The sequence below is a fragment of the Rhinoraja longicauda genome, chromosome 5 (genome assembly GCF_053455715.1).
Source record: "Rhinoraja longicauda isolate Sanriku21f chromosome 5, sRhiLon1.1, whole genome shotgun sequence".
Taxonomy (NCBI): domain Eukaryota; kingdom Metazoa; phylum Chordata; class Chondrichthyes; order Rajiformes; family Arhynchobatidae; genus Rhinoraja; species Rhinoraja longicauda.
Genome location: NC_135957.1, coordinates 77,392,390 through 77,416,358, shown reverse-complemented (window position 1 = coordinate 77,416,358; position 23,969 = coordinate 77,392,390). Strand labels below are relative to the sequence as shown.

Genomic DNA, 23,969 nt, shown 5'->3' with positions numbered 1-23,969 from the left:
GGAGGAAACCGAAGATCTCGGAGAAAACCCACGCAGGTCACGGGAAGAACGTACAAACTCCATACAGACGGCGCCCTTAGTCAGGATCAAACCTGAATCTCCGGCGCTGCATTCGCTGTAAGGCAGCAACTCTACCACTGCGCCACCGTGCCGCCGATGTACTTCCATCCACAAATATAATGGCCTAGAGATTAAAGAGTGTTGCAGGGCACTGCAGCAAAAACAAACTGCTGGAGGAACTCAGCAGGTCAAGCAGCGTCTGTGGATGCAAAGGGACAGTCGACGTTTCGGGTCTTCACCATTGATCCAGGGCAAACCCTGAATTACTAGCTCACAATTTAATTAATAGGCTTGCCTTTGCGGATCTTGCAAAGAGGTCATGAGGAACGAGATGCACCCAATATCTGGAATGTCATTGAGAAAGATCCATTGGTAGCAAGGATCTGAAAGCATGATTTCGCAGAGTGATCAGGTTGGGGCAAAAAATCATGAGGAATGGTGGTCATCAGAAAAGCCTTAGTGTCAGTTTAACGTGGGATTGTTAAGAACACTTTTATCATAATTTTATGCCAAAGAACGACTAACCTTTCAGAAGCTTACAAACTCTATACAGGCAGCACCCATAGTCAGGACCGAACCTGGGTCTTTACCGGCATGGTGGCACAACAGTAAATTTGATGCCTTTCAGCACCAGAGACCTGGGTTCAATCCTGACTTTGGGTTCTGTTTGTACAGAGTTTCTACGTTCTCCCTGTGACCATGTGGGTTTTCCCCAGGTGCTCTGGTTTCATCCCACACTCCAAAGCGTATGAAGAAGGGTCTCGACCCGATACGTCACCCATTCCTTCTATCCAGAGATGCTGCCTGTCCCGCTGAATCACTCCAGCATTTTGTGCATACCTTCAAAGACGTGCAGGTTTGTAGGTTAATTGGTTTTGGTAAAAATGGTAAATTGTCCCCAGTGTGTAGAGTAGTGCTAGTGTATTGAGATTGCTGGTCGATGCAAACTCGGTGGGCTGTATCTCTAAACTAAAATTAAACTAAAGGAGCATGTATTTATGACTAGGTGCTTAAAATTTACAGAACTATCTCACATCATCTGTTATTAACAGGCATCATAACATATTGAACAAATTGAGATAACAACTAATCAAGAACTATTTTTATTTGTTATCTCATCTAAAACGTATCAAAATAAAATATTAGCAGATTAATGTTAAGAGGCTGAATTATTAAAACATATAAACTTTAATCTACAAAATTCAAACGCGTTAAATATAAAATACACAAGTACCATTATAATTGTACTTTAGTAAAATTCAACTCTCCCATATATTTTTTTTAAATGGAACAGTAAATATATTGGGTGTAAATGACATTATTTCTTGGTACAAAGCATGCTTTGGACTTTCCATTATTTCCAAAGAATGGGGTAAAGATCAGTTTGGGATGTAAAAACTGATTCAGACCCATATTAATCCCAAAGTGGCACTTTCAGCATTATCTTTCAACCTCCTGAAGGACGTTGAAGCAGGATACCTGACTTTCAGAAGAGATACCAATGTGGTACTGCATTTGCAAATATAGGGAAATATAGACTTAAAAGTGTTCATAAAAGCGGGTGTTTGTGTGATAATTTAAAAATAAAATTATTTTTTAAAATTCAGATATGTAAGTCAAATATATAAATTAACATGTTAAGGGACATATAGACACACACACACACCGTTTTTTTTTATAAACTCCAAATGGGGAGGAAGAACCAGCTTCTAATCTTTGGCTGCAAGGTCTAATACAAATTAAATCATGAAAGCTCAAAATTAATAAAGACAAAGATAAACCTCTCATACGATTTTCTTGAATTAATTTTTATTTTAAAAATAGGATCAGAATAAGGATCCTAAGGGAAATGGCAAAATGCTGTTCTGCAGATACGAACAGTTATAACAGGAATATAAGATATACTGTGTATGGAGTTTTCCTTTGTAATGCTGTTATATTAATTTTGATAAGCCTACTTAAACAAGTGAATAAATGAAAGTGAGCAAATGAATAAGCTCAACAAAAGGAATATGGTTTCAGTTATACCATGCTGTTACAAAATGCTCTTTAAAAACATCAAATGCATTATTTTGATAAAACAGCATTTACTTCATTTAAAATTCCAAACACAGTATATTTTACGTGATAAACATATCAGTGAGTGAATGAAAAGGTTCGCCTGATCTCAGGGTTCTGATCACATTCATTACAAACTCAAATTTATTTCTTATCAGAACCCTTAAATAGGATATGGCCTTAATCACTCACAAGTATTCAATGTTTTATTTACACAAGGTTTGACAAAGAAATACAAAAGGGAAGGAGAGACTTTAATTCAGTTCATGGGAGCATTACTGTTAAGGACCAGTCGGAATAAAACAAGGTCACATTTAATTTGTACATAAAATGACAATTATATCTTGGTTCATTTGTTATTTTTAAAAAAAAATCTTAACAAAAGTATATATTTAAATAAGAAACAGAATGATGTATGGGCACATACCATAACCACAGTCTCAAACTTGAATGGATATAGCACATTGGTTTCTTAATGAGTGTGATCCTTCTTTAAATATCCTATTCATAAGCCAGAATTTGGAACATTTCCTGCTTTTCTTCCCAATGTTTATTGGAATAAAAACATGAAGGAGGGCGGGAAAAATGTACTTAAAAATAAATGTTTAAAAACAAGTATTTGTTTTAAAAAGCTAATCAAATCAAAATGGTATACCAAGAAATAAAAACTTGTCAGATTACTTCAGGAAGATAAGTTGCAAAAATGCAACTTGGTGAACAGATTTAAAGCCAAATCAAGCAACACCTTAAAACTGCCCTGTGGAATTCAGAACTGGGACAACATTCTAAGTACCTTAAAGAAATAATCTGCTTTGACAACTATTGTTTACATTTGGCAGTTTGGAAGAGAAATGACCTGCAATCATGTATACATTTACAGCATGCAGCTCATGGCATCTCAACACTTTCAGAAGTGATTATCTGTGCTCTCATGTAAAAACACGTTTTTCGTTTCTGTTATATACATATAAGTAGGTGGTGTCAAAAGGTAGAAAACTCCGGAGTGTAATAATCTTCATCCCAGCCCTAACCATTAACTAGAAAAAAGAAAAAAAATATATTCAAGGCACAATCACCAAATGCTATTTCGTTTGAGGGAAGTTACTGACTTAATGTAGCATAATAGACATAGGCAGAAAGTGCACAAAAACGATACTGTGCAGTAATATACAATTTGCAGACATCCAATAAAAAGTCATTTGACCATTTAATTGCTGATTACAAAAAAAAGCCAACTTTTCTTTAAAATCAGAAAATAGGGTGCAAGCTCCAGAACATATTACTGCATGGAATGAATTTTAAACCATGTTTTCTCCCCCCAAACAAGCCCAATAAGCATAATTGAGCTAATATTCATATACAATGGGACCTTTGCATTGTGACATTTTGTTAACTGCGTACCAGTGCCAAGTAAGTTCCCATTAAATCCTGTACTATTTATTGGAGGGGTAGGAGAAATCCTCACAAATTGAACAAGTCTGGAAATCTCTGTGTGATTCACATGCTCGGAAGTTATAAAATCTCAGAACCTTTTGCAACCAATGAAGGAGTTAGGCATAGTTCTCATAGATCCTTTAAAAAGATGGAAAGTGTTTGCGTGTGTGCTAAAAGCCAATTGAATAGATGACACATCTCAACCCCATTCCAGTACTATATCTTAAAATATTTCTTTTCTACTTACAATATACAATATTTGTGTGTACGCATACGAGCGCCTGTGAAAATGTAACTAAAATCAATCCCCTTTTCTAGTTTGTCTCATATTTCCTTCCTGATTGTGTAAGGTAAGCAAGAAACAACTACTTAGTCCAGTGCAATGCAGTCTTTTTTGTTTGCCTCTACATTCAATAAATGGGAGAAGCAGCTTACAATTGCTTCACAATTGCAGGAACATAAAGGGCCACCCGTGCAATTCCTTCTAACTGAATTGCAGGCGCCCATGTACACTTGAAGTCAACTGTGAGTTCTCTGCAGTACACTCTGACATATGAGCAAGGACTTGTTTGTTAACTGCATGATTGGGTGGCGAGTGGGTAGAGGAAGCACTAAAGCTGAAATATGTTACAAAACAACCATTGCAATGGATTTCTGATGACAAATACATAATTATACCTGCATAGTAATAATAAGCATATAATCACACAGTAGGAGTAGTGCAAAATCTTGCAAACATTTTTCGATTGAACGAATGCAAGAAATGATCAGAAACTGGAAATGTAAAACAAGTGAAATGAACACTCTCACAGGCTTTGACGGCATATATTTTAAGGTCTCAAAGTAAGCTCAAGTCAGCTTTTAACATTCATGCCAACTCAGCATTAACTCTGCACAAGTCAAACTAAAAATGCTCGTTGAAGGGGAACATGTATCAAATGATCCAATGATAAACGGCACAGTTGCAACTGTTTCCTTAAAAAATTGCAAGGCAGTACAATTCGGATGTTTTAAATCTTGATTAGAAGACAAATAACACAATACACATGAATGCATTTCAATCCAAGAAATTTGAGTAACTAAAAATTACTTTTGAAAAAGTACTGACCAACAAACATTTCTGAAATTAGCTGACCATGGAAGATATTGCGAACGGCAAACACTTCATCAATATACGTGTTTGCACATGTTTATACGAAAATCATTTTGAATTTATTTGTTCTTATTGTTTTGGATGGCTTCCATAAATGTGTGGTGGTTGTAAATAATTGATTAAAAATAGAATGGTATTTCTAAAATATCTCTATATGTAAAAAACAATATTGAAAATCAGAAGGTTTAAAGGCAGTTTTTAAATGACCAGACTTGCCGTTTTTAGGCTCAACCTATTGGCAAATCTGTAATGATTCACGTTTGACAAGTGCAAATACCAACTAGTCGCATCCCTCTAGCCAGCAGGTATACTCTACCACCAAAACAATGCCAAATCTAGAGTTCTTCAGGAGTTGCAGGATGGAAGTTGACAAGATGTTTAGCAGAAAGTCAATCTTCTAAAATTAATTTATGGTGGAAAACATTTGTGCGTTTAAAAAAGTGTGCCAGGCAGTAATCAGAGAATACAAAAAGATTTCCAACTTTAGAGAGTATATATATATTTTTTGGAATCAGTCCTTGCTCATTTTGCCTTCTTATTAAACCAATCTGCAGGTGACAATGCAGTGACCTCAAGTGCAACAAACCCTTACCTGTTCTTGTCTAAACAAGAAGCCTTACCGAGTAGACAAAACACTACCAACCGATCAGGTTGGCCTTTGCTTTTTCAGTCAGTTTTCGCAGCCTGCCTCTACTCGACGTTCCAAAAGTTAAAGTGGAATCTTCAAACAGCAGCTGCCTTTGCTCCTCTTCCGAATCCTCCTCATTGTAGCATGTTGTCCGTCTACCTTGATTCCTTGTTTTCATGACAGATACAGAACCCATGGCCTCCTCAGTCCTTTCGTCCTCTTCCACAGGTTCTATAATCTCAGTGGGTTCCGTGACTTCTTCATGTTTTCTACTATTGCTCCTTGTCTGCATCTTACGTTTAGCAACAAGTGTCAATTTGGATTTAGCTTGTAGACTCGTTCCTTTGGGTTTCCTGCCTCTTGTTGGCTTCTTCGGCAAAGATTCTCTTTGTGTGTTGCTCTCTAAAGTTGAGCTGCTTTCTGAGGTAGCTACTTCACCATTCAAATTGGGCAAGTCTTTCTTTTCTTCTGCTTTCTTCAATTCATTCTCTCTTAGAATATTAAGTAGCTCTTGCTTGCTTTTCCTACCTCTTTTCTTACCAGGTCCTTTAAAACTTTTTACCTCTTCCGGTTTCCTACCAAGACCTCTTTTCACCACAGATTCAGAGATACATGAAGCATGTCCATTTACTTGTGGACTTTTCTGCACAGAGGATTCAGCTTTGACGATATCTGCACATTAGAAGGAAAATAAACGTTAAAACATTTGGATAAAATAAAATGTATAAAGTATTACCATCCAAATAATTTAATTTATTTTTATGTAACATTCCTTTTTGATCTGTGGTTAATGGTATACAAGTTCAAGTTTCAATGGTGAAGACAACTTCTACTGTTTAAACAGACATGGGTGATATTATTTCTCTTACCCTAAGTGATTTCTTCTTTTGCATTGGAACAACAAAGCAAATGTGATTCTAATTCTAATGTGATTGCATATTTAAAAAATAAATATCTTCAAAACATAAATTTCTGAACAAAACTTGGGTCACCTCTCCTAATATCTTTCTCCTTAGTTTGGAAATTATCTACATCCACTGTGAAGCAAGTTGGGACAATAAGTATGCAATACAAATGCCATGTGATACTGTCGACACAGAGAGCATAATGGTTTCCTGGCTGGTGTTCCAGGAACCACATTCATAAATTTAAACTTTATCAAAAGTTCAACATCCACATCCCACCCCATATACCGTTCCCCTACTATGATTCTGATACATTGAATTTAAAATGCTTGAACACATCTTTGAATCCTTCCAGACTTGCCACACTTATGTGTTCCTCCAGCCCTCACATTCATTTAGGTATTCTTCTAGGTCTGTATATCTATAGATTTATATCCAGGCTGCTCTGCTATAATGTGTGTTTTCGTATCGCAAACTGGTCATAACACAATTGATAAATTAAGAAACACTACTTGCATTATACGGGCCGAATCTGTTATATTGCAATTTTGATCGAGAACTAGAAAGTATTTGGAAGTTACTATGGAAACTGACTGGCAGAAAAAAAGCTGTCTTGCAAAAGAAAGTCTCGGAAAATGAGTGTTTCTGTGTAACCTCCCCACAGAAATCAGATACCAATGTCTCTTAAAAAACAATCTATCAGTTTCACCAGAGGTGGCCATGGAAATTGACAAGCTATTGTTCTACTGACACTTAGGAACGATACTCCATTAAACAATATAACCTACTGCCATTAGTATTTTTACACAGCTGTAACAAAAGTAAAGTTTAAGCTTTCAACAAGATTCATTTTTGAAAATCCTGCCGGAAAAAAACGTTGTTAATGCAAGTCTGAAATTTGGTAGACCTGAACTCCCTTTTCCCAAATGATAGAGTTATCTTTACAATGTGATTTTCCATAACGCAAGATTTCTTTAAAATGTCACTGTTGTATTATAGCAGAACTACCTGTATTTCAGATTTTCGTTGACAAAACAATGATATGTGCTTTATTCACTACTCTCTTAAATTCACTCCAAAGCCTGTTTCCACTACTAAAGATATCCAATATCATAGATAGACACAAAATGCTGGAGTAACTCAGCGGGTCGGGCAGCATCTCTGGAGAAAAGGAATAGGTGACGTTTTAGGTCAAGACCCTTGTTCAGACTGAAGTAGGGTCTCGACCTGAAACATCACCAATTCCTTTTCTCCAGAGATGCTGCCTGACCCACTGAGTTACTCCAGCATTTTGTCTATTTTCAGTGTAAACCAGGATCTGCAGTTCCTTCCTACACAAATCCAATATCATATTTATTTCATTTAGGAAGTATTAGCATTTCATTTCACATGTAGGCATCTTATAGATACAAGATTTTGTTATTGCACAGGTGCCCCAGTACATAATACTTTGAATTGCATTGGTGCACATAATATGAAGGGAATATCATTTGTGTGAATGGTTTGATAAAACATCACAGGAAGATATCCCCAAGTTCCTGAACATTAGCAACACAATAATCATAATAGCAAACTGTCTGGTGGTTGTTAAACATTGGAATATTGTTAACATTTGCAGGAGAAAATATTGTAAACAATGCCCAAATTTAGAGAGTGTTGGCTATGGATAGCAAAGGTCTGAGGCTGGTTTAAGATTATCTCCGACAGTAATGTTCCTCTTAATTTCTGGCATGGCGACGCCTTGTTCATCTTGTTAATAATTGAAAGGAGATAGCATCTTCAAAAGTTTAAGCTGATATTCCCAACTGGACATGAGTATTGCTATGATAATTTAGCATTGATAATCCACAAACCCATATGTGTCATGATGTGACAGTGACTCATTCATTGACTGTCTCTCTGGAAAGATAAGGAGCCATTCACAGACAAGACCCTCTTCCGCTTCTGCTTCTTTAGTTTAGGTTGGTTTAGAGATACAGCGCATGTTAGGTTGGCTGGAGATACGGGCCCTCCAGCCCACCGAGTCCGCTCAGACCAGCGACCCCCGCACGCTAACACTATCCTACGCACACACAAGGGTCAATTTACAAATTTACCAAAGCCAATTAACTTACAAAACTGTACGTCTTTGGAGTGTGGGAGGAAACCGGAGCATCAGGAGGAAACCCACGCAGGTCACGGGGAGAACATAAAACTCCGTACAGATAGCACCCAGTCAGGATCGAACCCGGGTCTCAGGCGCAGTAAGGCAGCAAGTCTACCGCTGCGCCACCATGCCGCCCTTCTCATGGAGCTGCTGGAAGTCTCCAGTTGTGGGCCAAACTGCATAATGGCTGAACTATGCAGTGTGCAGCAGAAAATGATGATTATCCCTTAACACTATTGCGGTTTGTCTCCTTGTTAGTCCTGTAAGAAAATAACTGCATATACTGGTACAAATCGAAGGTATTTATTCACAAAATGCTGGAGTAACTCAGCAGGTCAGGCAGCATCTCAGGAGAGAAGGAATGGGCGACGTTTCGGGTCGAGACAACTTCTTCAGTCTGAAGAAGTTCCTCTCCTGAGATGCTGCCTGACCTGCTGAGTTACTCCAGCATTTTGTGAATAAATACCCTTGTTAGTCCTGATCAGAATCTATTCTTCAAAACCGTAATGACTCATTCACAGAAGCACCACTTGATTAGTTAAAGCCTAGAGAGCAGTGTGGAGCCAAGGAAGTGGGGGAGGGGGAGATGACCCATATATCACATAAAAGCCAGGTATGTAAGTTACAAGACAGCTGAACTACAGCAGACTACGTCAGAATCAGAAATTGATACTTTTGTCCCCATAAACATGATGGTGGAAAATGAAAACTTTCCATTCATTATTGCACTTCAGCTGAATATTGAAGTGATAGCCACTGAAATTCATCTGCAACTCAGTGCTGGCATAGAGAGCGTGCAGTTCTTCATGAATGCAGTCAATTGTTCCTCAAACAATGGGGAAGCGCAAAATTAGCAATATATCCACACACCCCTGACAAACAATGGTCATTACTCAAGGAGAAGGAGATGAAGGAGATGATGAAACTGAGAAACCTAATTACATGAGACACGTAAACAATGGACAACATGATAGAATTTCATGCCCTATTTACTGTGGTGTTAATAGTTAACCACTTGGGCACATTAGTGACACAAGCTGGATACAATGGAACAGGTTACAACATATCAACAGGTTATTCCCCACTAAGGTGTCATCACAACAATCTATTACATACTTGATTACAGAATCAACTGATTGCAATGTGCCAGTTTTTAAAACAAACTTGCCTTTAGGTTGTTTGAAGGCTGGTGCTTTATTTTTTCGTGGGAACCTCCTTTTCTGAGGCTTTTCACCTGTCAATGAAGTCTTTGTATTGGGTTTTGATTCAGATAGTTTAGGATTAAGTATATTGTTCTGGGCTTTCGATGGCTTAGAATTATTTTCTGCTAAAATATTAAACAAGAAAAGAAATTATGTCTTTTGATTTACCATTAGCGTAACCACATTCGAAGTTTCCAATTAATTTTCATTTTACAGATGCTATAAAGCATCCGATAGCCATAGAAGGGTTTACATAGTTGAAGTTGTATTAAACATTCAGTTATAAAGACTAGATATGAAGAACTAATTCTGGGTCTAATAACTCAGACCGCTTGACTCTTGAGAATATTCTTTTTCTATTCCAATATTGAGGAATTCAATGGGCCAGACCACTGCATAAAAATGTTGGTTTGAGAAGTAGATGATATGCGTCTCACAATCCCTTGGGAATCAATCTTAAAGGGGCGGTGTCCCAACTTTGTGGCATGTGGAAGGAAGTCGGGGAAGAATGAGGTGGAGGATTGAACAAAATGTAGGGGAATGGGGGATAGAGATGAATCAATGAGCATGAAAAAACGGAAGATCTAAAATAGTCTAATGGATGGAAGTTCAGGTTTGAAACTTCAGAATCTGAACTTAGCTTCAAAAAAATCTGGAAGTGTGTCACTATTAGGGAAAGTAACCAGGAAGTTGATAAATTGGCATCAACATTTTACTGTATCAATCTCTTTTAGAAAATGAAAAATGGCGTTTCTGCAATGTCTCCAATCCAACACAATAGTGGTTGAATCAAAACTACCCGCTGACATATCCTAGTGAGCCATTCAGTTATTTCAAATTGTTAATCTACGACAGTGAAGGAGAAAAAGAAAACCAACTGGGACCATCTTACTGAATGGCACATTCATAGGCTCATGAAAGATCAAATGGCTCATGCCTGTTTCCATTCCGTTTGTACAGGAACAAATTGGCATAACTGTGAACACTCCTGTTCAATCTGCCAGAACGGCCGAGGGTAAGTGTGTGTGTGTGTGTATGTGTGACAATAGACAATAGGTGCAGGAGGAGGACATTTGGCCCTTCGAGCCAGCACCGCCATTCAATGTGATCATGGCTGATCATTCTCAATCAGTACCCCGTTCCTGCCTTCTCCCCATACCCCCTGACTCCGCTATCCTTAAGACCTCTATCTAGCTCTCTCTCTTGAATGCATTCAGAGAATTGGCCTCCACTGCCTTCTGAGGCAGAGAATTCCACAGATTCACAACTCTCCGACTGAAAAAGTTTTTTCTCATCTCAGTTCTCAATGGCCTACCCCTTATTCTTAAACTGTGGCCCCTTGTTCTGGACTCCCCCAACATTGGGAACATGTTTCCTGCCTCTAACATGTCCACCCCCTTAATAATCTTATATGTTTCGATAAGATCTCCTCTCATCCTTCTAAATTCCAGTGTACACACACTTGAGAGTGTGTGTGAGAGTGTGTGTGCTTGAGAGTGTATGTGTGTGTGTGTATGTGTGCTTGAGAGTGTGTGTGAGTGCGTGTGTGTATGTGTGTTTGAGAGTGCGTGTGCGCATGTGTGTGAGTGCGTGTGTGTGTGAGTGTGCGTGAAGGGTTGTGTGTATGCGAAGGTTTGTGTGTGTGTGTGTGCATGTGTGTGCGCGTGCGCTCGCACCTGTGTCTGCGGTGCATGAGGGGTGAAATATTTTTAAAATAATATTTGTCCACGCATGAATTTCAATTTCATAAAGACTGATACTCATAAAGTAAAGAGCATAACACTTACTTAAACTGGAGCACAGCAATATGCACCCGCATTTAAAAATATATAAATGCAGTTTTCTTATACTTGCCAGATTGCAAGGACAAAGAATCTAGAACAGTACAGCACAGGAACTTCAGCCCACAATGTTTGTGCCAAACGTGATGCCCAGTTAAACGTATCTCATCTGCCTGTACATGATCTATATCCATCTATTCCCTGCACTTCCACGTGCCTGTCTAAAAGCATCTTAAATGCCACTATTGTATTGGCCTCCACCACCACCCCTGGCAATGCGTATCATAGAAACATAGAAAATAGGTGCAGGAGTAGGCCATTCGGCCCTTCGAGCCTGCACCGCCATTCAATATGATCATGGCTGATCATCCAACTCAGTATCCCGTACCTGCCTTCTCTCCATACCCCCTGATCCCTTTAGCCACAAGGGCCACATCTAACTCCCTCTTAAATATAGCCAATGAACTGGCCTCAACTACCTTCTGTGGCAGAGAATTCCACAGATTCACCACTCTCTGTGTGAAAAAAAACTTTCTCATCTCGGTCCTAAAAGACTTCCCCCTTATCCTTAAACTGTGACCCCTTGTTCTGGACTTCCCCAACATCGGGAATAATCTTCCTACATCTAGCCTGTCCAACCCCTTAAGAATTTTATAAGTTTCTATAAGATCCCCCCTCAATCTTCTAAATTCCAGCGAGTACAAGCCGAGTCTATCCAGTCTTTCTTCATATGAAAGTCCTGCCATCCCAGGAATCAATCTGGTGAACCTTCTCTGTACTCCCTCTATGGCAAGAATGTCTTTCCTCAGATTAGGAGACCAAAACTGTATGCAATACTCCAGGTGTGGTCTCACCAATGCCCTGTACAACTGCAGCAGAACCTCCATGCTCCTCTACTCAAATCCCCTCGCTATGAATGCCAACATACCATTTGCTTTCTCACACAATTTTGTAAGTTTCTATAAGATCCCCCCTCAATCTTCTAAATTCCAGCGAGTACAAGCGAGTTTCAGGCCCCCACTACTCTCTGTGTAAAAAACCTGCACCCACACATCTCAATTAAACTTTCCCCCTCTCACCGTTGGACATTTCCACCCAGGGGGAAAAAGGTTCTGGCTCCCCTCTCTACCTCTCATAGTTTTACATCCTTCTATCAAGTCTACCCATAACTCTGACGTTCCAGAGGAAACAATCCAAGTACATGGGAGGATGGCTCCTGCCCAGAGCCATATATGGTGGCAGCTCTCTTGGCAACCAACCTCCTGGGAGGACCACGCCAGCTCATTTTTTTTTATCATTGGGATGCAGAAACATAACAAATCTGACTGCCAACCACAAAATGAAAGATATTCTGCAGCAAAGTACTTACTTGCACTTCCTGTTGATGCAGCCACTAAGGACTTTGGAACAGCTGCCACTGCCCCAAATAAAGGTGGTGCTTCGATGCCAGGAAACGTCCCCTGTCGTAGCCGTGTACTTCGGGTACGGGCGATCGTAGCAGATTCCCCCGATTTACCGTTGGCATGAACAACAGCGGGTTTCACACTCGTTGTTCTCACAGGCATCGGTAAAGGTGAAGCCCCGAGCTCTGCCTTAGGTTGAGGTTTCAAAAATTTTCGTTTCCTTTCAGGGCTGTAATGGAAAACTCATCCTGTTATTGCATATCCTCATATATGTTGATGGACACACAACCCATCAGAAATGTATTTTGACAATTATACGGCAAATCCTTAATTTGCTCTTGTCCAATTTCTTCAAGGGAAGTGGCAAGAATTGCCTTTGCCTTTATATCTTGGTAACTGCACTCAATAAAATAAAGTCAAATAGTAACTGAAGCTCCGGAACTAAATGTTTAAACAATGTTTAGGGGCGGCACGGTGGCACAGCACTAGAGTTGCTGCCTTAAAGTGCCAGAGCCCCGGGTTCGATCCTGACTATGGGTTGCTGTCTGTATGGAGTTTGTACATTTTCCCTGTGATCACATGGGTTTTCTCCAGGTACTCCGGTTTCCTCCCACACTACAAAGACGTATAAGTTAATAGGCATTGGTAAAATTGTCCCCAGTGTGTGTAGGGTTGTGTTAATGTGCAGGAACCTCTGGTTTGTGCGGACTCGGTGCGCCGAAGGGCCTATTTCCGTGCTGTATCTCTAAACTGAACTAAATCTCTAAATTAACCTAAACAAAATGTTTAATCAAAGGAAGATGGTTAAGGTACTAGAGTATTTTATGTCTACACTATTTCTTTCCCCCATCAAAAATAAATCATTTTTTGTTAAATTAGTATTCAGACTGCAACACTATATTTCAACTGCATCAAAAGATACCGTCTTCAAGATCCACAAATCACACGGCAGACGATCTCCATCGCTCACAGAGCAGTTCTATAGACAATAGGTGCAGGAGGAGGCCATTCGGCCCTTCAAGCCAGCACCGCCATTCAATGTGATCATGGCTGATCATTCTCAATCAGTACCCTGTTCCTGCCTTCTCCCCATACCCCCCGACTCCGCTATCCTTAAGAGCTCTATCTAGCTCTCTCTTGAATGTATTCAGAGAATTGGCCTCCACTGCCTTCTGAGGCAGAGAATTCCACAGATTCACAACTCTCTGACTGAAAAGGTTTTTCCTCATCTCAGTTCTAAATGGCCTACCCCTTATTCTTAAACTGTGGCCCCTTGTTCGGGACTCCCCCAACATTGGGAACATGTTTCCTGCCTCTAATGTGTCCAACCCCTTAATAATCTTATACGTTTCGATAAGATCTCCTCTCATCCTTCTAAATTCCAGTGTATACAAGCCTAGTCGCTCCAGTCTTTCAACATATGACAGTCCCGCCATTCCGGGAATTAACCTAGTAAACCTACGCTGCACGCCCTCAATAGTTCTTTGAAAGAGTTATGCAATTAGTCCCATAGTTCGACTCTTTCTCACAGCTTTACAAATTGTGTACATACTTGAAAACAATCGCCGTGCACAGTGAGGTACTCACACCAGTGTGCAGCTGGCATGGCGCATTTTGAGTTAGAGAAGGGTATGACTTCCCTTCTCGACGTGGAGCATGAATAAAAACCTCTGCTATGATGAAAGATTCGATAGAAAGACTTGGGCGTTCTGGCACAACTGAAAGTGTGCACTGCGGCACCTCACCTTACACTTTAGTAGATATTATGCCTTTTAGGACAATACTACTACGCAACCTAGGGCAAGGGTATGGGTGTCAGGGGTTATGGGGCCAAGGCAGGAGAATGGGGTTAGGAGGGAGAGATTGATCAGCCATGATTGAATGGCGGAGTAGATTTGATGGGCCGAATGGCTTAATTCTGCTCCTATCACTTATGATCTTATGAACCTATACTTGATCCTTGGAACAGACATATATATATATATATTTGACTTAATTTCAACTGGTCATGCCTACTCTATCCCTACCAATGCCATGTACAATGGAATTTAAGAGAACTTCATAACAAATTGCACAAAATATTTTTTTGTTGTTGCTTTTACTTGTATATCATTGCAAAAGAGGTCAATCTGCCAGTCAGGTTCATGTCAACTCAGAACACAAGAAATCCATCATTTGTTCAGGAGTTGTGTCAGAAATTATGGGAAGAAGGCAGAAGAATGGGGTTGAGAGGGAAAGATAGACCAGCCATGAATGAATGGCATAGTCGTAGTTGATGGGTCGAATGGCCTAACTTAGCTCCTACAACAAATGGGGCGGATTAAGATTATTTTGTCCAGCAGGTGAAAACGCTCTGGTCCCATGATAGATTTTACCACAATAAATTGGAAATCTTTGAAATATGCAAGAACAGCTAACTTTCATACACAAGCAGTTAACAGGTCTGGTGATTTCAAAATGTAGCCAATGAGAACCTATTCTTTTTAATAGTCAATGTGTTCACATAAGAAACACATTTAAATTCATTCCTTCAAAATGGCACCAACTTGAACTTCTCTATACCTAGCAATGGGGGGGGGGGGGGGGGGGGGGATGGGGGTGAGAGGAAGAGAAGGACCTTGGTTCACGGGAACTCCTCCAATATATCGACCATACTTTGAACTTTGGATAATGGCACCAAAAATGACGGCGCCTACATGTGTAATATATGCAAAAAGAATTACACCATGCAGTTGCATATGTGATAAAGCACTATTGAGTATTAACGATGCAGCAAATTTAAGAACTGTTTACCGCCTTGTCTACCCTGAATTAATGTACCTCGATGCAGCACTGCTTGAATTAGAGCTACTTCTTCTTCGCTTCTGCCTTTGTTTGCATGGCTTCTTTCTTGAAAAAAATCGAACCGCTGCCTTATAATCAGAAATGACCGAGCTGATGTGGTCTTCAAACAACGCTGATAGCCGTAAACTCATACTGTAGATCTGGTGAGAAGGAAGATTTAATTGTAATGCAAGAGCAATGTCGATAAGAGTGTTTTAAATGTCTAGATATCACATTGCAATAAGCCTTAAAATACATTGCAGTTTATTACGTTATTTCAATAATTTTTTTAAAAACTATATAAGCTACAGGGAGAGGTTGGATAGACTTGGATTGTTTTCGCTGTAACATCGGAGGTTGAGGGGAGACGACTTGATAGAAGTATGTAAAATTATGAGAGGCAGAGATAGGGTAGACAGTCAGAACCTTTTTGCCCGGGATGGAAATGTCCAAACACTAGAGGACATAGCTATAAGGTGGGAAGGGGAGTTTAGTGGAGATGTTACAGCGAAGCAGGTTTTTTTTAGACAGAGAATAGTGGGGGCCTGGAACACATTGCCTGGGGTGGTACCAGAGGCAGATACAATAGTGGTGTTTCAGAGGTTTTTAGACAGGCACATGGAAGTGCAGGAAAAGAGAGATATGGGTCATGTACAGGCAGATGAGATCAGTTTCACTTGGCATCCTGTTACAACACAAACATTGTGGGCTGAAAGGGACCCATTCTTGTGCTGTACAGTTCTAGGTTCTAAATGAAACCATATTTCCCGATTAACGGGCGATATCTCTGAGTTTAGTCTTGACGCATGAAAACGGATTAAATTATTAACGTTTTAATTGCACCATCCAAAAATTATTCACTTCTGGCGAACTATGCAATCCTTTAATAAATGAAGACTTTTTTCAGTCGTATTCGAAAAGATTAGGGCTCATTTGCATCCTGAACAACTTTTATCTCACTGAACATGATAAAAACAACAAATTTGCACTTTGATTTTGGCGCTGGATAAATTGCTGCACTTGAGTTCATCATGTTGGAAACTACTCTCCCAAATCGCAGCAATGCGATCCATGGATAATCCTGAAGTCATTAAAGGAACTATTTAAATGCAAACTCCACTTTTCAGGAGTACGGAGATATCTAAGACATTAAGTTGGTAAATACAACTCCTCAGTGTCAACGAGGACTGCTTTATACTTAAAGGATGTTAAGTTACATTCAAGATTCTGTTTGCAGTAAATTTATACAAAAACAGTGAGAATGATGATTTCTTCACAACTCAAAATTCTGCAGAGTACTGTGCATGTCAGATTGAACTAAAATGTCACATCTAATAGTTTTACACTAGATTGTGGAGTCTTTGAGCTACTTTGCTAAGCATGATAAGACCTTAAAACTATTCTTGCCTTTTGTCCATATTACTTCAAAGGAGAGATTAATTCCCTTTTTGGGATTAAGGTGGCAACCGAAAATTTTGGTTTCATAATGCTTATGGGAATGAAATGGAAATTTCTGGATCCTGGGATGCAGTTGAATAAAAGCCAGTCTACTTTCTACAAATAGTCAGCTAAACAGCCATTGGCTAGTACAGGGTGTAAAAAAATAGAATTTCTAGTTAAGAATTGGTGCCTAACATTGCATGCGGGCTCAGTAGACTATTGCTGTACACTTGCTAATAGGGGGTAGTATGGTGATACGCTACTGGACTATTCTGCAAGAAGAGAGTACCACTGTGTCCTTGCACTTTGGACATGTGACAATAAAGCACCGTTGAAATAACTATACTGGGGCAACAGAGTAGAATAGCTAGTAGAGCTGCAGTCTCACAGCACCAGGGACTCAATAGATTAAATCTGGACCTTGGATATGGTGTGCAATTTGCACATTTTCCATGTGACCATGTGGGTTTCCTCCAGATTCTCCTGTTTACATTCACAGACCCAAATAGATGCAGGTTTGTAGTTTAATTGACCACTGTTTGTTGCCCCTAATGTATATGTGAGTTGGAGGAAGTTGTTCAGAATGTGAAGGGAAATAAACAATTGGATTATTGTCAGATTGATGTAAAATGGATGACTGTTGTTCGGCATGAACTTGGTGGGCAAATGGTCTGTTTCTGTGCTGCTTCTTTCTTTGAATCTTTAACACTGTAACAATCTTTGACAATCTTTGTTTCTGTTCCAGATAGATGTTGTTCTTAATTTCATCATTTGGCTTACTCTTGACTTTTTGCTGGGAGTGTAAGACTTGGAGTTGCTAAAAACAAGGCGGACATCTTTGCACAATTCAATTGGTGTCTCGTAATTTCCAGCCTCCAGTGTCTCCTTTACTGTGCCAAAATCCATCGGTGTGTCAACGATCTCTCTATAATCCTAAAAGAAAAAATATATACAAAGAGAGGGTAAGTGTTTTGGAAATTAAATCAAGACACCTAAATCAAGGTCAAGAGTTTGAGAAATAACTAGACCAAGTAGACCCGTTGGGCCCAAACCTCTCCTGCATTGGTGCAGCACCCTCTCCTCCCCCCTCCCCTTCCCCCCCGGGAATAGATTTAAACTTTAAAATGTGAATAACTTTAAAAATATAACACCGATTTCAATGAAAGTTCTCCCATTAGCACCAAAGGGATGACGGTGAATGAGGTGGGCCTAAAATTGTTGCGCTATCGTGCACTGTTTTGGCTGTAGTTCAGGAACAAACAAACAAGAGATTCAGTATATCGATGATTTATGGGGTTAATATCGCAAATCTTTCATCAAGAATTTCTTCAAAGTTCTTCCATCAAATAGCATCATTTTGGTGACATCGCCTCCGAATGTACTTCAGAAACCTGGTTTTCTGCCCAACATTTCGCTCAAAATGAAATAGCTGAGGACATTCCCAATACTGATTTCTGCATTACAAAGGTATCAGTGAACGTGTTCTTTTTTTGTGAAAAAAAACAATAAAATGAATATCCCATATATATTATAAGAAAGCCTGTGATTGTTGCTGTGAACAGCAATAACCGTTTACAGCATTAATTAAAAACAAACACTGGACACGGTTTTTCACCTGAACTGTAACTGGTTCAATTTCCTTGCAGAGGGTTTCTAACACAGTTGGGGGGGGGGGGGGGGGGGGGGGGGCAGGGGGAGGGTTTAACCTAATTTGACAGGGAACTGGATACAATATATTGTTCTCTGCAGTTGGGGGTGGGGTGGGGAGGAGGAGGAGATACAGTCAAACACAGAAGGAAAGCTATGTCCATTAGACAGAACAAATGTGGGTAAGATAGTGGGAGTAGCGCAAGACCAAATTGTACCTATTTTAATACAATGACTCTGAACAGTAATGCCGATGAGTTTAGAACATTGCTTGGCACACAGGGGACACGATGTTGCTGCAATCCCAGGAACATAGTTGGAAGAAGGGCAGGACTGGCAGTTCAACACTCTCGGGTACAGAATCTGTGACTAACATTTTCAATGTAGTTATGGAAAGGGGAATAGATGACCCAGATATTAAAACATTTAAAATACATTTTGCCATGGATAGGAAAGGTTTAGAGGGACATGGGCTAAATGTTGGTAAGTGAGACTAGCGTAGATGGGGCATCTTGTTCAGCATGGATGAGTTGAGCTGAAAGCCCCATTTCAATCTCTAATTATTCTCACAACTATCCGCGTGCGGTCTTCCTACACATTTGTTCCTCTAATTCTCACTGACAAAAAAAACATCATACCTGTATTCCATAATTTCCATTTAAAGCTTTTCACTGTACCTCGGTACATGTGACAACGAACTAAAATGAACTGAACTATGCAGTATGACGCGGTGACTTTATCCATGCTAATCGTTTTACATACGGAACACTAATCCCATTTCCTGCTTTAGGACTATACCCCTTTGTGCCCTGGCTATTTAAATGTTTGTCTAAAAGCCTCTTAAACAGAGCGATTGTATCCGACGCCACCAACTCTGCTGGCAATGCCTTCCAGAGATCAACCAGTCCCTGGGTAAAAAATATATACTTGCACAGCAAAACCCCTTGAATACTCCTCAACTTAAACCCATACATCTTTGTTTTTGATGCACCAATTGGGTGGCGCAGTGGCACAGCGGTAGAGTTGCTGCCTTCCAGTGCCAGAGACCCGGGTTTAATCCTGACTAGGGTGCTGGCTGTACGGAGTTTGTACGTTCTCCCCGTGACCTGCAGTTGTACAGGGCCCTAGTGAAACCGCACCTGGAGTACTGTGTGCAGTTTTGGTCTCCAAATTTGAGGAAGGATATTCTTGCTATTGAGGGCGTGCAGCGTAGGTTTACTAGGCTAATTCCCGGAATGGCGGGACTGTCATATGTTCAAAGACTGGAGCGACTAGGCTTGTATACACTGGAATTTGGAAGGATGAGAGGGGATCTTATCGAAACGTATAAGAGTATTAAGGGGTTGGACACGTTAGAGGCAGGAAACACGTTCCCAATGTTGGGGGAGTCCAGAACAAGGCGTTCTGGACTCAGTTTAAGAATAAGGGGTAGGCCATTTAGAACTGAGATGAGGAAAAACTTTTTCAGTCAGAGAGTTGTGAATCTGTGGAATTCTCTGCCTCAGAAGGCAGTGGAGACCAATTCTCTGAATGCATTCAAGAGAGAGCTGGATAGAGCTCTTAAGGATAGCGGAGTCAGGGGGTATGGGAAGAAGGCAGGAACGGGGTACTGATTGAGAATGATCAGCCATGATCACATTGAATGGCGGTGCTGGCTCGAAGGGCCGAATGGCCTCCTCCTGCACCTATTGTCTATTGACCCGCATGGGTTTCCTCTAGGATCTCCGGTTTCCTCCCACGCTCCAAAGACGCACAGGCCTGTAGGGTTAATTGGCTTGGTACAATTGTAAATTGTCCCTAGTGTGTGTAGGATAGTGTTAGTGTGCGTGGATCGCTGGTTGGCCCTTTCCACTTTTTGTCACCCGGTCAAGATGAGGGACGGTAAAATCTCCCACTAATTATTCATACAACTCTCCGCCATCTTCCAACGCAACTGCTCCTCTAATTTCCCGCTGACTGGTGTGTTGCTTGACAAAAAAAAATATCACACCTGCATGCACTGACATGAGAGCTAAAAATGCACATGGCTCAATATACTGTGATGAGTGAAGATGCCTAAAAGGTACCGATGTGGCGGTCCCCGGGGGTTAGGCCACTCCCTGGATCATTCCCCTCGGCACTGAGTGGACAGGGGGGATTAGTCCACTCCCTGGGTCATCCCCCTCAGCACTGAGTGGACAAGGCTGTAGAGGGGTCTGGTGCTACGGGGTTTGCTTGAAGGGGCTAGAGTTTACTCGTGCGGGAGACTGAAGAGAGTGGATGTTCTGATGCTGCATTAAAGTTACTGTTAATTCTTACCTGGCGTCTTGCCTGATTCCTGCCGTGTCCAGACCCACTACACCGGTGTCTATTCAGTTTACAATGCAATCCAGTCCCATTGTGTTTGTGCCACGTGATAAAACATGTCAACCACTTCTGAATTTCCAGTGACTAGTGGAGTTCCGCAGGGCTCGGTCCTGGGGCCGCAGCTCTTCACGTTGTATATTAATGATTTGGACGAGGGGATTGAAGGCTTTGTGGCCAGGTTTGCGGATGATACGAAAATAGGTGGAGGGGCAGGTAGGGACGAGAAAGCAGGGACTCTGCAGAAGGACTTGGACAGGTTGGGAGAGTGGGCAGCGAAATGGCAGATGGAATATAGTGTAGCCAAGTGTGGAGTCGTGCATTTTGGTAGCAGGAATAAAGGTGTAGATTATTTTCTAAATGGGGGGAAAATCCAGAAATCGGAGGTGCAAAGGGACTTGGGAGTGCCGGTGCAGGATTCCCAAAAAGTTGATCTGCAAGTCAAATCGGTAGTAAAGAAAGCAAACACAATGCTACCATTTTTTTTTCGAGAGAGAGCTTGTATACCAAAACAGGGATGTAATGCTGAGGCTCTATAAGGTCGTATTTGGAATATTGTGGGCAATTTTGGGCACCATATCTGAGGAAGGATGTGCTGGCTCTGGAGAGGGTCTAGAGGAGGTTTACAAGAATGATCCCAGGAATGAGTAGGTTAACCTATGATGAGCGTTTGTCGGCACTGGGCCTGTACTCACTGGAGTTTAGAAGAATGAGGGGGGACCTCATTGAAACATACAGAATAGTGAAAGGCTTGGATAGAGTGGATGTGGAGAGGATGTTTCCACCAGTGGGAGAGTCTAGGACTCGAGGTCATAGCCTCAGAATAAAAGGACATTCTTTTAGGAAGGAGATGAGGAGGAATTTCTTTAGTCAGAGGGTAGTGATTCTGTGGAATTCTTTGCCACAGAAGGCTGTGGAGGCCAAGTCAGTGGATATATTTAAGGCCGAGATAGATAGATTCTTGATTAGTACAGATGTCAAAGGTTATGGGGAGAAGGCAGGAGAATGGGGTTAGGACAGAGAGATAGATCAGCCATGATTGAATGGCGGAGTAGACTTGAGGGGCCGAATGGCCTATTTCTGCTCGTAACACTTATGATCTTATGAATTTCCAGCTCCTCCACCCCTATGTATCGGCAAGACCAAGCACAGACTGGGCGATCGTTTCACTGAACACCTACACGCAGTCTGCCTTGGCCTACTCAATCTCTGGGTTGCCAAACATTTTAACTCCTCGTCCCACACTAACCTTTCTGTCCTGGGCCTCTTCCACAGTCAGAGTGAGGCCACACGCAATTTGAAGGAAAAGTATATTTTGCTTGGGCGGCTTACAACCCAGCGGTATGACTTAGATTTCTCTAATTTCAAGTAACCCTCTCCCCCCGTCCCCCACCCTAGTTGGCTTGCACCCCCTCTCTCCTTGTCCCTCCCCCACCCGAGTCGGCCTGCACCCCCTCTCTCCTTGTCCCTCCCCCACCCTAGTTGTCTTGCATCCCCTCTCTCTACATCCCTCCCCCATCCTAGTCGTCTTGCTAGTTTCACTGAATCCCTTCATTATCACCTCCTCCACAGCCAACAATGGACCATTGTGGGCTCCTTGGCTATTAGTGCCGGGTCTAATTTGTTCTGTACGTTTTCATACCTCCAATTTCCCTCTCCCCCTGACGCTCAGTCTGAGTGAGGAAGGGTCTCGACCCGAAACATCACCTATTCTTTTTCTCCGGAGAAACTACTCCAGCATCCAGATGCTGAGTTCCTCCAGCATCTTGTGTAAACAAACATCTGCAGTTCTTTCCTTCACCTTTTATTATAATTTCTTTTAAGCACACTATTAGTTGAAAGATACACATGTTTAACCACATAAACAGCCAGCATGCAATCACCTGAAGAAACTTAGGCATTTACATACCGGATACTGAAATAAATCTACAGGCCGGCGGAAAGGTTCTGAGTCTTCACATTGAAAGATTAGCTCCAGCAGCTCTCGACATTGCTCCTTCCATGCATTTATATCATGCGTTTGAACACAACTGCGCTGGGTCCTCCTCGGACGGTACTCCTGCATTTCCCAAAAACAAGTTAAAAGATTATGCCCCAACATGTACAACAGCATCTTCCAGCTCGAGCCTTCATCATTCCCAATGGAAAAATATATTTGGCCCCGTGCATTTTCTACTTTTGACAGCCTGGCTCTCAGTTTAGAGATACGACATGGAAATAGGCCCATTCGGTACACCGAGTCCGCGCCGACCAGCGATCTCCGCAAACCAGCACTATCCTACACACACGAGGGACAATTCACAATTTTACCGAAGCCAATTAACCTACAAACCCGTGCGTCTTTGGAGTGCGAGAGGAAACCGGAGCACCCAGAGAAAACCAACGCAGGTCACGGAGAGAAGGTACAAACTCCACACAGAGAGCACCCGTAGTTGGGATCGAACCCTGGTCTGTGGCGCTGTAAGGCAGCAATTCTACCGCCGCCCTTAGGTGAAGGGAGGTTGATGGGAGGTTTTACTGCAGGCCCCAACCTGTAACTGGGCACCTTGGAACATGAATGCCCTTTTATCTCCAAAGAAACCTGCTCAATCCACATCACAGCACATCATGAAATAAATTTCTTAAGAATACAAAGATTATTGACACATTCATCTTTCTCACAGAAGCACAATGGATAAAATAGACACTGGTTATAGAAACAGGGCAGCACAGTGGCGCAGCGGCAGAGTTGCTGCTTTACAGCGCCAGAGAACCGGGATTGATCCTGACCACAGAGTTTGTACGTTCTCCCTGTAACCACGTGGGTTTTCTCCGGGTGCTCCGATTTCCTCCCACACTCCAAAGACGTACAGGTTTGCAGGTTAATTGGCTTCGGTAATTTGCAAAATGATCGCTAGTGTGTAGGATAGTGCTAGTGTACGGGGTGATCGCTGGTCGGCGCGGACT

At 41.3% G+C, this 23,969-nt stretch overlaps 1 protein-coding gene across 2 annotated transcripts in view; it reads right to left on the bottom strand.

Moving 5' to 3' along the window:
• Positions 1–1,860: 1,860 nt before the first annotated feature.
• Positions 1,861–23,969, bottom strand: part of phip (PHIP subunit of CUL4-Ring ligase complex) — a 205,731-nt gene continuing 183,622 nt past the window's right edge. For both annotated transcript variants that reach the window (XM_078399830.1, XM_078399831.1), the window contains exons 35-40: positions 22,933–23,082; positions 17,814–17,966; positions 15,591–15,754; positions 12,737–12,999; positions 9,553–9,711; positions 1,861–6,005 (exon numbers count right to left, since the gene is read on the bottom strand). In XM_078399830.1, the coding sequence (XP_078255956.1) occupies positions 5,341–6,005; positions 9,553–9,711; positions 12,737–12,999; positions 15,591–15,754; positions 17,814–17,966; positions 22,933–23,082 (1,554 nt within the window). In that variant the 3' untranslated portion in view covers positions 1,861–5,340. The remainder of the gene's footprint in view (positions 6,006–9,552; positions 9,712–12,736; positions 13,000–15,590; positions 15,755–17,813; positions 17,967–22,932; positions 23,083–23,969) is intronic.